The sequence below is a fragment of the Pseudorasbora parva genome, chromosome 7 (genome assembly GCF_024679245.1).
Source record: "Pseudorasbora parva isolate DD20220531a chromosome 7, ASM2467924v1, whole genome shotgun sequence".
NCBI classification, from domain to species: Eukaryota; Metazoa; Chordata; class Actinopteri; order Cypriniformes; family Gobionidae; genus Pseudorasbora; species Pseudorasbora parva.
Window position 1 is genome coordinate 37,999,105 of NC_090178.1, and position 13,729 is coordinate 38,012,833.

The 13,729-nt window shown below is 36.7% G+C and overlaps 1 protein-coding gene across 3 annotated transcripts in view; it reads left to right on the forward strand.

Moving 5' to 3' along the window:
• taf2 (TAF2 RNA polymerase II, TATA box binding protein (TBP)-associated factor) overlaps positions 1-13,729 on the forward strand; it is a 74,700-nt gene that overhangs the window by 41,635 nt on the left and 19,336 nt on the right. For 2 of the 3 annotated variants that reach the window (XM_067449231.1, XM_067449230.1), the window contains exons 17-21: positions 817-957; positions 1,196-1,306; positions 1,502-1,695; positions 5,420-5,559; positions 7,153-7,222. In XM_067449231.1, coding sequence (XP_067305332.1) covers positions 817-957; positions 1,196-1,306; positions 1,502-1,695; positions 5,420-5,559; positions 7,153-7,222 — 656 coding nt within the window. Of the gene's footprint in view, positions 1-816; positions 958-1,195; positions 1,307-1,501; positions 1,696-5,419; positions 5,560-7,152; positions 7,223-7,917; positions 8,081-13,729 lie in introns of those variants that run through there. The other variant, XM_067449232.1, reaches the window with a different exon arrangement.

A 13,729-nucleotide genomic window follows, 5' to 3' on the forward strand; every position in this document is an offset into this window, starting at 1 on the left:
TCAGCGTCGCATCCTGAAGCTCAACACACAGTTGTCTTCATTTAAAAACAGCGATATTAAATGATATTACCAGTGCTGATGCCCGCCCGCTCTCTCTCTCTCTCTCTCTCTCGCATTGCGGTCTTTGATCTCGATGTGAGCTGAAAACGAAAGTTAAAGAACGACACGCATTCATTGCTTTTTAGCGTGATATGAGAGTTCCGCGTCTTTATTAAAATCAACATATTAACGATTTCTCTCATCCACCTGCTATTTTTGGGATGTTTATACGCACCTGAACCGCGGATATAACCGCAATCCGCTCATACTCCGAGTCCTTACACAAAAAATGTCTTTCTGCAACATCTGTGTGTAGTAAAATGGGACTAAGCGAAGCATCGAGGCAGATGATTTTGCCTCGAGGATTTTTTTGATTCGATTAACTCGAGTTACTCGATGAATCGTTTCAGCCCTATTATCTTCTCCACGCTTGAGGATGTCACGGCTTTCAGACGCTCTCATGTAATAGCTGTGTGCGCTCGTAATTCTTTAGCTCCGCCCACACGATATGCCTCCTCCGCTTGTTTTTTTTCCCCGGAAAGACTCTGTACAGCCTATCGTTCTTTTATAAATATAATAAAACTAAAGACTTTTCGGAGATATGAAGGATGCAATACTACTCTTGAGGTACTGTATAGAAGATTAACCCCCCCCAAAGCCAGTTAATACGTTAACAGTCAACACCCATTATTAGCACTATATTGTTTTCTTGTTGTGCTGTTAAGTTCCAGTACCACTTGAAATTACTTTAAAAATACTTGTGTTGTCCCTTGTTAGATTGCTAATTCCATGATGAGCACCTGGACTGGGCCCCCAGCCATGAAGTCTCTCTTTACACGCATGTTCTGCTGCAAAAGCTGCCCAAATATCGTCAAGACCAACAACTTCATTAATTTCCAGAGCTACTTCCTGCAAAAGGTATCATCTAATTCTTAACCTCAACCAAATGTATCATGGAGAGCAGGTCATTCCAGAACCCATTCATTTATGTCAGTGAGCAAAATTTACTGTAAAGATGAGGAGCCATTTTTTTTTCTTTTTTTTTTGTTAATGCTTATTACTCTATGCAGTGCTTGTGAAACAATATTTTCCTCAGCTGTATACTGTATATTGCTAGAATGATACTATAGTACACTTGACTATTCTTTTCTTGTAGACTATGCCTGTGGCCATGGCTCTGCTCAGAGATGTTCAGAACCTTTGTCCCAAAGAGGTCCTGAGCTTTATACTGGACCTCATAAAATACAATGACAACCGAAAGAACAAGGTAACAGGGCAAAGAAAAGTGATATGTAGAAAGCATATTTGAGAATGTACATGAGCATTTTAGTGAAAAGTAGAAGGCTCCATGCAAGTGTTCCAATTGAAATCATGCTGAAAGCTCATGGTTTTTCTATGCATTGCTGTAAATATTGACAAATTACTTCACAGAGCAGTAGTAATTATGTTTTTCCCACTGCAGTTTTCTGATAATTACTACCGTGCTGAGCTGATTGATGCCCTGACAAATTCACTGACTCCTGCCATCAGCATTAATAATGAGGTGCGCACAGTGGACAACCTGAATGCAGATGTTCGGCTTATCTTGGAGGAAATCACACGCTTCCTTAACATGGAAAAGCTGCTGCCAAGCTACCGTAACACTATAACAGTCAGGTTTGTATTCCCTTCACATACATGTGTTTTGTGGAAATTTAGAATGGCCTAATTAATAGTGATTGTTTTAATGCATTTTATTTTCCAGAACCAAACTCTAACTCTTAAACTTTGGCCTTCTCAACCGTTTCCTTGTTGGGAAAACAAAACACAGTCTAGCTTACCGTGTCCTCTTCTTGAGTACTGCAAAAGTTACAGTGAGAGTTATCAACCATAAATACTAAAATACAAAACCTCACAAATTAGTATGCCATTCAATACAATATGGTAACAGCAAGCCAGGTTGCAAAATGTAAGACAGACACCCCCTTCTACCACACAAAACCAACAAAATGTAATATCCGACACAGTGCTCGCAGCAATGCAAGTTAGCGACAGACACTTCCACACCATAGGCAGTGAACAGTAATCTAGGGACACCTCATCCATCAATGGACTTTTTCATGGACTGCAAATGCTTTATAATTCAGTAGGCTACTAATACCTGTATTTCTTTCAAATTAAAGGGATCATTTTATCTTCTAAAATGAGAAATTTAGTAGGTAATTTTAGTACCAAACCAAAATGAAAATGTACTGACCCTCAAGTTGTTCCAAACCTGTATACATTTTTGTTCTGCTGAACACAAAGGAATTCTTCCAAATATCTTCCCATGTGTTCAGCAGAACAAAAAATGTATACAGGTTTAGAACAACTTTAGAGTGAGTAAATTATAACACAATTTTTATTTTTGGGTGAACTATTCCTTTAAATCTTTATATCTATTATGTTATTTTCTCCTTGCTGTAAAATAAACAAAAAAATGTGAATTATAGGCTACACATTTATTATGTCAATATTGTGACCACATTATTGAATCATCTGTCACAAATAAAAATGTCTAAAATTAAGCCATTTATTAATTAGAAACACTTAATGTTAATTGGCTAAGTTATAGTTTTGTGAGACTCACGAAATTGAGATGATTGACAATGATAACGGCAATGGAAGAACAACTTGAAAATATATCTGGGCATTAAACAAACTGGTGTTGGCTGAATATGTTTAGTTTAGATTTAAAAGCCTCTAAACATTTTCCTAGCTGACAGTAATTAGAAACATGATGATTGATATATCAATTAAATCTGTATATTTGTTTGAATAATTATCTCAATAGTATCTCAATTTGCTAAAGTAGGTTACTTAGACGTTAATCATTAACTAAAAATAACTAAAATTAAATAAATAATAACTAAATAGTATTGATTTACTTATAGTATAACTGCAATTAATAATAAATAAAAAAAACAGAAAATAATATAAAATAAAACTAATTCAGAACCAATACTATAATAAAACTGCTTAAATGTATAATTCCCCCCATAAATCGTAAATTTTTCTAGGTTTACATGAAATCTCAGAACCTAGGCTAAATCTCAGAAATAAGGCTACCTACCTAATTATTACAGGTTTGCATATAGAGCAGTGATGGATGAAGTACTCAGATACCCTAATAAATATTACTTCAGTAAAGGTATTCATGTGCATCATGATATTTTAAGCTAACATAGTTGTTTTATTTAGTTTAACTTTTTTATAATGAATAAAATACAGTTTTGTATTATCAAGACCCAGAAATATTCCCCAGTTGCATTATTATACATTATATTCAACATTAAATACAGTATATGTAGTAATGTCACTGAAACTCTGTAAGTGTAATTTTTTTTCCTTTCCCTCGCAGTACTTGCTCTTTTAAATGCATTGAATCTCTTAAACTGAGCGAGCACACAGACTCGCTATGTCTTGCCTCTTGTGCTATTAATGCACTTTACATATACAGTGCCTTGCGAAAGTATTCGGCCCCCTTGAACTTTGCAACCTTTTGCCACATTTCAGGCTTCAAACATAATGATATGAAACTGTATTTTTTTTGTGAAGAATAAACAACAAGTGGGACACAATCATGAAGTGGAATTAAATTTATTGGATATTTCAAACTTTTTTAACAAATCAAAAACTGAAAAATTTGGTGTGCAAAATGATTCGACCCCCTTAAGTTAATACTTTGTAGCGCCACCTTTTGCTGCGATTACAGCTGTAAGTCGCTTGGGGTATGTCTCTATCAGTTTTGCACATCGAGAGACTGAAATTTTTGCCCATTCCTCCTTGCAGAACAGCTCAAGCTCAGTGAGTTTGCATGGAGAGCGTTTGTGAACAGCAGTTTTCAGTTCTTTCCACAGATTCTCGATTGGATTCAGGTCTGGACTTTGACTTGGCCATTCTAACACCTGCATATGTTTATTTTTGAGCCATTCCATTGTATATTTTGCTTTATGTTTTGGATCATTGTCTTGTTGGAAGACAAATCTCCGTCCCAGTCTCAGGTCTTTTGCAGACTTCATCAGGTTTTCTTCTAGAATGGTCCTGTATTTGGCTCCATCCATCTTCCCATCAATTTTAACCATCTTCCCTGTCCCTGCTGAAGAAAAGCAGGCCCAAACCATGATGCTGCCACCACCATGTTTGACAGTGGGGATGGTGTGTTCAGGGTGATGAGCTGTGTTGCTTTTACGTCAAACATAACGTTTTGCATTATTGCCAAAAAGTTCAATTTTGGTTTCATCTGACCAGAGCACCTTCTTCCACATGTTGGGTGTGTCTCCCAGGTGGCTTGTGGCAAACTTTAAACACCACTTTTTATGGATATCTTTAAGAAATGGCCTTCTTCTTGCCACTCTTCCATAAAGGCCAGATTTGTGCAGTATACGACTGATTGTTGTCCTATGGACAGAGTCTCCCACCTCGGCTGAAGATCTCTGCAGTTCATCCAGAGTGATCATGGGCAAATCCGGCTTTAAACCTCTCCACAACAGTATCTCGGACCTGCCTGGTGTGTTCCTTGTTCTTCATGATGCTCTCTGCACTTTAAACGGACCTCTGAGACTATTACAGTGCAGGTGCATTTATACGGAGACTTGATTACACACAGATGGATTCTATTTATCATCATTAGTCTTTTAGGTCAACATTGGATCATTCAGATCCACTTGTTGTTGATTCTTCAAAAATTACAGTTTTATATCTTTGTTTGAAGCCTGAAATGTGGCAAAAGGTTGCAAAGTTCAAGGGGGCCGAATACTTTCGCAAGGCACTGTAAGAATAAACTAAACTTTTTTTTTTTTTATTCTAAAATGCCTTGAATAATTATACTACTAAAATGAAATGTGATCAGGTGATTTATAATTATGCTTGTGTTTCGGATAATCAGTGAAATCAATCACAGTTCTAATTGCAAGAAATCCTGTCAAACTGACTATTAACAAACTTTAAATCCAAATTCTGCATTTAATCATTCTCATGTTTTCGCACGTAACACAAGCATTTGAGCATCTGTGTTTACTATCAAATTGCATCATTGCAAATCTGTTCATCATATAAAGCCATTACGTCTCTTCAGAACACTTGGATTAGAATTAGACTACTCGATTAGTTATTTTTACGATGCCTTTGGCATTTTTTTGGCATTCATTTATGTTGTGAATTTAAATGAAATGACATGAGGGTGAGTACTTAAAAGAAACATTTTTAGGGGGGTGAATTAATCCCTGGTAAATACAGTGAACTGAGCCCTGTATAAAACAACTCTATATATCATACATCGATACATATCGTTGCATTTTTATGTCGAGATATCTCAATTAATGTGTCTGTATTTATATTTTGTCTTAATGCTGTACTGTAGTTGCTTGCGGGCCATTCGCATGCTACAGAGGAACGGCCACATCCCCAGTGACCCCAGCCTGTTCAAGACCTATGCTCAGTATGGCCACTTTGTGGATGTGAGGATTGCTGCACTGGAGGCTGTAGTAGACTATACAAGAGGTACACACAATGTCATTTAACCACACATTCTCTTTCCATCTTTTTCTTTCTGGTTATTAAAACTGGGACCATTTCGTGGTCTGGAACTATTTAGTCTTATTTATCTTTAAAGTCTGCATTGTAAAGGTTATATAGCAACTATTCATCCCACACTGTAGGTTTCATTGTCAATGAAATCGAATCCACCATCATTTTCATCAATACAGCAATACATTTCCTACACAGAGCATTAGCTCAGACCTTTGTTGTATACAAGGAACTAATAAAGTTTATACATGGAACCTTAAAGGCATGTTTTTTTTTTTATAGTTTTAAATAGTTAGTGACAAATTGCCATTTAAAGTTTTATGTGGAAAATGGTGTTGAATCATTTGAATTTTCTACTGATACAAAGCCATATGCTAATCGCTGAAGTAACCCTTTAAATCCAACCCTGTATTAATGGAGGGGTTAGGTTTGTACCAACATGTAGTTACAGCGTTCTTTCTTGATACAAGGAGTATTTGCTTCCACTTTCCCAGGAGACCATTGAGGCCTTGCCTCATATAGTACCTCAAAGCTGAAAACAATTGTAAGTGCCTTGAATCTTTTTTAAAACAGTTTGGATATCTTCCCAAAAACATTTGATATTAGGACAATCCCAAAATATGTGGTAATGATTAGAATCAAGAGAACCACGTTGCCTCCAACATCTCGAGTTACCTAAAAGAAAACATTTCTCTTTTAGAGTAAAAAAAAAAAACGCATAGTGAAAAATACTCTATAGTATGAGGATTGGGAAGTTGCCCGTTGTCTTTGACATATGGTTTCCCATTCTTCAGGCGTTATTGTATCACAGCTTTCTTTTTTCCTACTCTCCTTAAGGTATAGGGAAGACCGTTGGTTGAGAATTGTTGGCTGAAGTGATTATTTTGATGAAAACATTATTATTTGGATCTTCATCAGACTTTTTTAAAATTAATTTCTGATTTTAAAAAAGTAGTTTAAATTTGTGGCATTTAAAGAAGTCCTTTGAATTTAAACCATGTTTTTCTTTTAAAACAGCACTAGGTAACTTTTCAACCTTCATAATATATTTTTTAAGACTCTTGTGATGATAAATCGACTTACAATAGGTTGAATGACACGTCGTCTGCCATAGCCTGATGGGGTCTGTATCGTTTTTAATCGTACTTTTAAACTTCGGGTTTCGGGTAGTAACTCGAGAACAAAAAGAACTACAAAATTCTAACGCGCGATGGCATCCCCTGTTGTAGGATGACAGATCTTACGACAGTAGTTGAGGACATTATTTTTTCCAAACTGTAGAGGGACCCCGAGAGCAAAAGTAGCCAAGTGTGGCTTTAAGAGATTGAACATCAAACAATCACATTTTATTCAACATGCTACAGTAGGCTCTGAGGCCCTTCAAAGACCATATTGTGAAGCTTGATTAATAAATATATTTGTTAATTTGTCATTCCTCTTTCTATTTTTAAAACATGACGTAAACTCTGCTACGATTCCAGGGTGATTTGTGTGGCTGGTGAAAGAGAGGTTTATAGTTTGTCAACATCTTTTAAAATGTGTATTTTATATTCTTTTTATTGGCAGTTGATAGGAGTTCCATTGAACTTCAGTGGCTTCTGGATCTGGTACAGAATGACCCAGTCCATTACATAAGGTCAGTAATAATTTCAAACACTGTCTTTCACTGTGTATTATTTTTTTTGTATATATAAATGCAAACAATTTTTGAATCTTAGTACTAGTGGTATACTGATGTAAGCCACGCCAATCATTTTGAGATTAACCTTGTAAGTGGTTGCACAATTTTCAACTAATTTTAAATGATTTTTTTTTTTAGAGAATATTTATTAAACATAGTACAATAAATTATTTTATGTACATTTCGTTCTTTTAAAGTAGATTACATAAAAAAATATCAATAGATACTTTTGGGGAAAAAACTAAGAGGCTGCTCCAAAATTAGCAGTTTATCTGAATTTACTATTTATATCTATGCAAGCAAAAGGAACATTTTTGTTTATTTTCTATTATCTACTGACAACATTTCTTCCATATTTCAAGTAAAAAATATTGTCATATTTGCATAAAATGGCAACTGATCAAAATAACAAATAGATGCCATGTTTTCAGACCTCGAACAATGCAAAAAAAATTAGTTTATTTTTTTTAACTACACCATGCTAATGTTTGAACTTGGGAATAATTAATATTTAGTGGAATAACCCTGATTTCCAATCACAGCTTTCATGCATCTTGGCATGCTTTTTACCAGTCTGTCACATTGCAATTTCTGACAGAAAAAATAAAGCATCTTGGCTTTGTTTGATGTTTTGTGACCTTGGGCTTTAGGTCTGGAGTTTGGGCTGTCAGTGACCGGGTCTTGATCTGGTTGTACTTCATCCTCACCTTGATTGGTCTGACTGTGTTGCATGGAGCATTGTCCTGCAGGAATAATCAATCCTTTGAGCAGAAGGAAGCAAGTTTTCTTCCAGGATAACATTGTACGTGGCTTGAGTCATTCATTCTTTCACAAAGACGGTGTTTCCTGATTCAGATCTTCTCTGAGTTATCTGAGTCTAGTTTTCAGCTTTGACTAGCACCTGGTCTTCTAATGGTTAGGCAGAGATCTTGAGAGGCCTACAGCCCATCCCCCTACACTGCCCCTGCCCCTAAGGGTATAACCTAACCCTAACCTACCCATCACAGGAAACATTCTGCATTTTTACTTTCTCAAAAAACCTCATTCTGTATAATTTATTAGGATTTTGAAAAATGGGGAAATGGGTAATGTTCTCATATTTCACCCTTTCCTTGTAAAACCCATGTCATACCCATGTCGTTATACACATTTGTGTCCTGGAGAAACAGTAATTCGTATGATTACTGGTTACTGGAAAAAACGAATTCCATTAGTAACGCCATTTATTTATAATGCCGTTATTCCCATCTTGCTTTTCACCCTGTACTAGCACTGAGTCTTGCAGTACTCCATACTAAACTTGTGATCAGTGTGTCATCTCTTCATTTACTGCTACAAACGACTAACTGTCAGATATGATTTAAACCATGGTAATGCAATGCCACTAATGCCAACACTTTCGAGTCTATTAAACAAAAAAATTGTGGTCAGTAGTTTCAAGTGCAGTTCTAAGATCGAGTAACACTAATAGAGAGAGACAGCCACGATTGGATTTTAAAAGTAAATCATTTGTAACTCTAATGGGAGCAGTCTCAGTACTATGATACAGTTTAAATCCTGACTGGAAATACTCGTCAGGATTTAATAGATACCATGTCTTTCTAAAAAGGAGCATAATTATGAGGACAATTATCTAATATTCTAGTATTTTTTACAGAAAGGGTAAATTTTAGAACTGTAATTTACTAATTCTGTAGGATCTAGTTGTGTTTTTTAATAAGTGATTTAATAATAGCCTACTTTAAAAGTTTTCAGTGCATATCCTAATGTCAAGGATGAATTATTGATATTAAGATGATCTATGACCTCTGGACACGACACATGTTGTTGATTTTGATAATTTAATGTCTTTAGCCAATTCTTCTTCTCTTATAGCAGTGAATGAGTGGAATTTTTCCTCAGTGACACTACAAAGCTCTGTCTGATGTGATACTGTAGTAGACGGCTGCATGGTTAAAATGTTTTTCCTAATTTTATCAATCTTAAAAGAAGTTCATAAAGTTATTACTGCTGTGCTGTTTACAAACATTAGAAGTTGAAGCTTTATTTTTTTATTTAGCCTCTGTATCATATAAATCCCTAGGGTTGTGATTGTTTTCTTCTAAGGGAGTCGTGAATTAAGCAGATCTAGCTGTTTTTACTGCCTTTCTGTATGCAATCATGCTCTCTTTCCACGAAATACGAAAAAACCTCCAGTTTGTTTTCTTCCAGCTGCGCTCCATTTTTCTGGCTGCTGTTTTAAGGGCACAAGTGTGCTCGTTGTACGACGGTGTTGGACTATATTCTTTAATCTTCTTTAAGCGCCGGGCAGCAACTGTGTCTAAAGTGTTGGAAAAGAGAGAGTCAATAGTTTCTGTTGCAACATTGAGTGGAAACTAGTGGAAAAATAGTGGAAATGTTTTTGGGCCAGACCTGACCTGTTGAAGATAGACAGCATTCATCCCTCCTGGGCTGGTGCTGCTCTTCTTTCTAGTAATTTGGCACATAGTCTTAGAGCTAAACCTTGACTAGGGCCCAGGTCAGGAAGCAGACAGACTGGCTTAACCAACCGTCTGCTAGCTGTCTCACACCACCGGAGTCAGCTAAATCACAGCACATAGAGACTCTTTCACCTAGATATCACATAGAGACTGTGTCTGTTCCCCGAATTAGGAATTACAAAAAACATCAAAACCATTTAACAATAAAAATTGAATTGATGTACAACAAATAAACAACAGATATAACACAGATTAATACAGATAAATGATAAAGCTCGGGTTGCTGAATATTCTATCCCTTTCTCCGAAAGCACTTATTGTTAATTTATATAATTACAGATCATAATCTATAGGTGCTGTTTGACAGAAACCTGGCTAAAACCTGATTACTACATTACTTTAATAGAGCCAAGGGGGAGGTGTTGCTGTAATTTGTAAGTCTAGTTTCAAATATAATTCCTTTGAAGTTTTGGTGCTTTATGTAACGTTATGTAATGTAAATGATAAATCCCGTTTGACATTTGTGTTAGCTACTGTATACAGGCCACCAGGGCATAATACAAACTTTATCAAAGAATTTGCTGATTTTCTAGATTTAGTACTGATAATTGTTGGTGATTTTAATATCCATGTAGAAAATAATAAAAGACGCATAGTTATTGGCATTTAGAGACATTCTAAACTCTATTGGAGTTAGACAACGCATCAGGACCCACTCATCGCCATAATCATACTTTAGATCAGTGGTTCTCAAACTTATCCTGGACATTTTGTATGTCTCCCTCATCTAACACACCTGATTCTATTCATGAGTTCAGTAGTAGAGACTGCAAGACCTGAAATTGGTGTGTCAGATTTAGGGAGACATACAAAATGTGCAGGGCTGGTGGTCCTCCAGGACAGGTTTGAGAGACACTGCTTTATATCTAATACTGTCACATGGAGTAAATGTTGATACAGTTGAAATTTTGCAGCAGAGCAATGACATCTCAGATCATTACCTAGTATCATGTATACTTAATTTAGCTAAGGCTGTAAAGCCGTCCCCTCGCTTCAAATATGGCAGGACTATCAACACTGTGTCTAAAGATTGCTATGTAAATAATATTCCTCATCAGTTCCATCTCCTCAGCATCCCAGATCCCAGCCTAGAGGAACTCGATATTGCAACAGAAACTATTGACTCTGCACTTTAGACACAGTTGCTCCCCGGCGCTTAAAGAAGATTAAAGAAAATAGTCCTATGCCTTGGTACAACGAGCACACTCAGGCCCTTAAAACAGTAGTCAGAAAAATGGAGCGCAGCTGGAAGAAAACAAAACGCAATTTCGCAATTTGTGGAAAGAGCATGATTGCATACAGAAAGGCCATAAAAACGGTTAGATCTGCTTATTTCTAGGCTCTCTTAGAAGAAAACAAACACAACCCTAGGTATTTATTTGATACAGTGGCTAAATTAACCAAAAATAAAGCTTCAACTTCTGATGTTTGTAAACAGCATGGCAGTAATGACTTTATGAACTTCTTTAGTAAGATTGATAATATTAGGAATAAAATTATAACCATGCAGCCGTTTACTACAGTATCATATCAGACAGAGCATTGTAGTGTCACTGAGGAAAATTTACACTCATTCACTGCTATAGGAGGAGAAGAATTGGCTAAACTCGTTAAATCATCAAAATCAACATGTACTGAATGCTTGACCCTATACCGACTAGGCTATTAAAAGAGATGCTTCCAGAGGTCATAGATCCTCTTTTTAATATCAATAATTCATCCTTGACATTAGGATATGTACCGAAAACTTTTAAGTTGGCTGTAATTAAACCACTTATAGAATTTGTAATTTAGAGGGCAATCTCAAATCTATCGTTTCAGTCAAAAATAAAAGAAAAGGCATTGTATTCACTTATGTTCCTTTTTAGAAAGAAATGGTATATATGAGGATTTCCAGTCAGGATTTAGACCGTATCATAGTACTGAGACTGCTCTTATCAGAGTAACAAATTATTTACTCTTATCATCTGATCATGGTTGTATCTCTATGCAGTATATTCGATAGTATCAAATGCAGTGCTAAGATCAAGTAACATTTATAGTAGTGTTACTCCATCTTAGCACTGCATTTGATACTATCGATCACAACATTCTTTTGAATAGACTCAAAAATGATGTTGGCGTTTGTGGAATTGTAATTGTAATGCTCTACTGGGTGGTTGCCTTGCTCACTTAATAAACAAAGTCCAGCTGGTCCAAAACACAGCAGATCGAGTTCTTACTAGAACCAGGAAGTATGATCATATTAGCCCCATTCTGTCAACACTGCACTGGCTCCCGATTAAACATCGCATACATTTTAAAATCGTACTTATTACGTACAAAACACCAAATGTTTCAGCCCCCCAGTACTTAAGCGAGCTCTTAACACATACTCCATCACGTCTATTGCGATTTCAAAACTCTGGCCAGTAGATAATAAAATCTAGAATATCAAAATCAACTGCAGGCGGTCGATCCTTTTCCTATTTAGCACCTAAACTCTTGAACGCTAGGTGGTATAAGACATAAGGTGTTGTTAAAAAAAAAATGTATATAAACTTGTTTTCTTTGCATTAATCGAAGTCTGAAAACATAAATTACCGTTATGTCAGACGTTTTACAGAGTGATGCATAAAACTAGCCTGACAAGCCAGACCCACATCAAGTTGTTTGGTCTGGAAACTCACCATAGACAGGGCTCAATCCGAGGGGCGGGATAAACGGTTGTCTTTCAAACTCCCTCTGCACGCGATAGGATAGCGCTACACCAACCAGAGCAACGAAGGTGAAACAGAGCTTGTTGACAGATTCGAACATTCTCCGTATCCGGTCGGCTAAACTCCGAACACATCTTCCCTTTTTAAGGATGACTTCAGTGCCGTTCTTTGTTCTTTTCTCAGAGAAAAGCTTAACTCCAAGTCTTCCAGAGTCGCGGTCAAAGCTGATTCGAAAGACCGCCGCCGTTCGCCAGTTTCTGTGTTTACTAGAAGCATGCAAACGCAACTCGGCCGTCGTCATTATGGCCCCGCCCGCTGACTCTATACACGACGTGATTGGCCCGTCCAGATTGTGAGGAATACAGCTCAGAAGGGTATTGAGAGTTCCTAAACGACACTTGCGGGCAGATTAAATTTGCTGCCGCTAGGGTGCGTCTAGATTTCTAGGCTAGCATAAAACATGTTACCATTCTCTTTGCTCTTCCTCTTGAACTGAATCATTTTCTGTTTCAAACATATTTGGCTAAATTTAACCAGTATTTCCATTTACCATTGCGCAGCATTTTCTACAGTAAAGTTGAGCAAGTGGATCAGGTATTCTGAGCTGGTTTGATTTAAGTGGAGCCATTTGAAAGTGTGTAGACCTACTTGCATTATTATGCTGTTATGTTATGATTATATATTCAGTGGCATAAAATGGTCTTCAAATGATAATATAATTTATCCCAATTATTTCTGTAAAAATACATCACCCAACCAAAAGTAATTATCATGACAGGCCTGTTCTAAGATGACATTGCTCCAAGCCACAAAATTGCTTGAGATTATAACATTTTCTGAAATACATTTGGGCTTCTTAAAGTGCATTATAATCCGCGTTTCCACCGCAGGAACTTTCCCCAGCAACTAGGATCTTTGGGGTGGTACTCTGTGTGTTTCGACCGCAGGAACCAGGGTCTAAATGAAGTTCTGGGTAAATATTTCCCCCTCAAAACGGCTCTGTGGGAACTTTCAGGGGTGGGACTTGGGCGCTGAACATGCTGATTGATTGAACTCACGCATTTCATTTATTTCAACCGCCATTTTTAAAAGTGTTTTGCGAGATGTCTTGTGCGTTCAGTAAATATTTTGTTTGCAACAATGGAGTTTAATAAAAATACGACCACTGGACCGACGACGAGGTTCGGGCTTTATTGAGCGTATATGGGGAGGAGGACATCCAG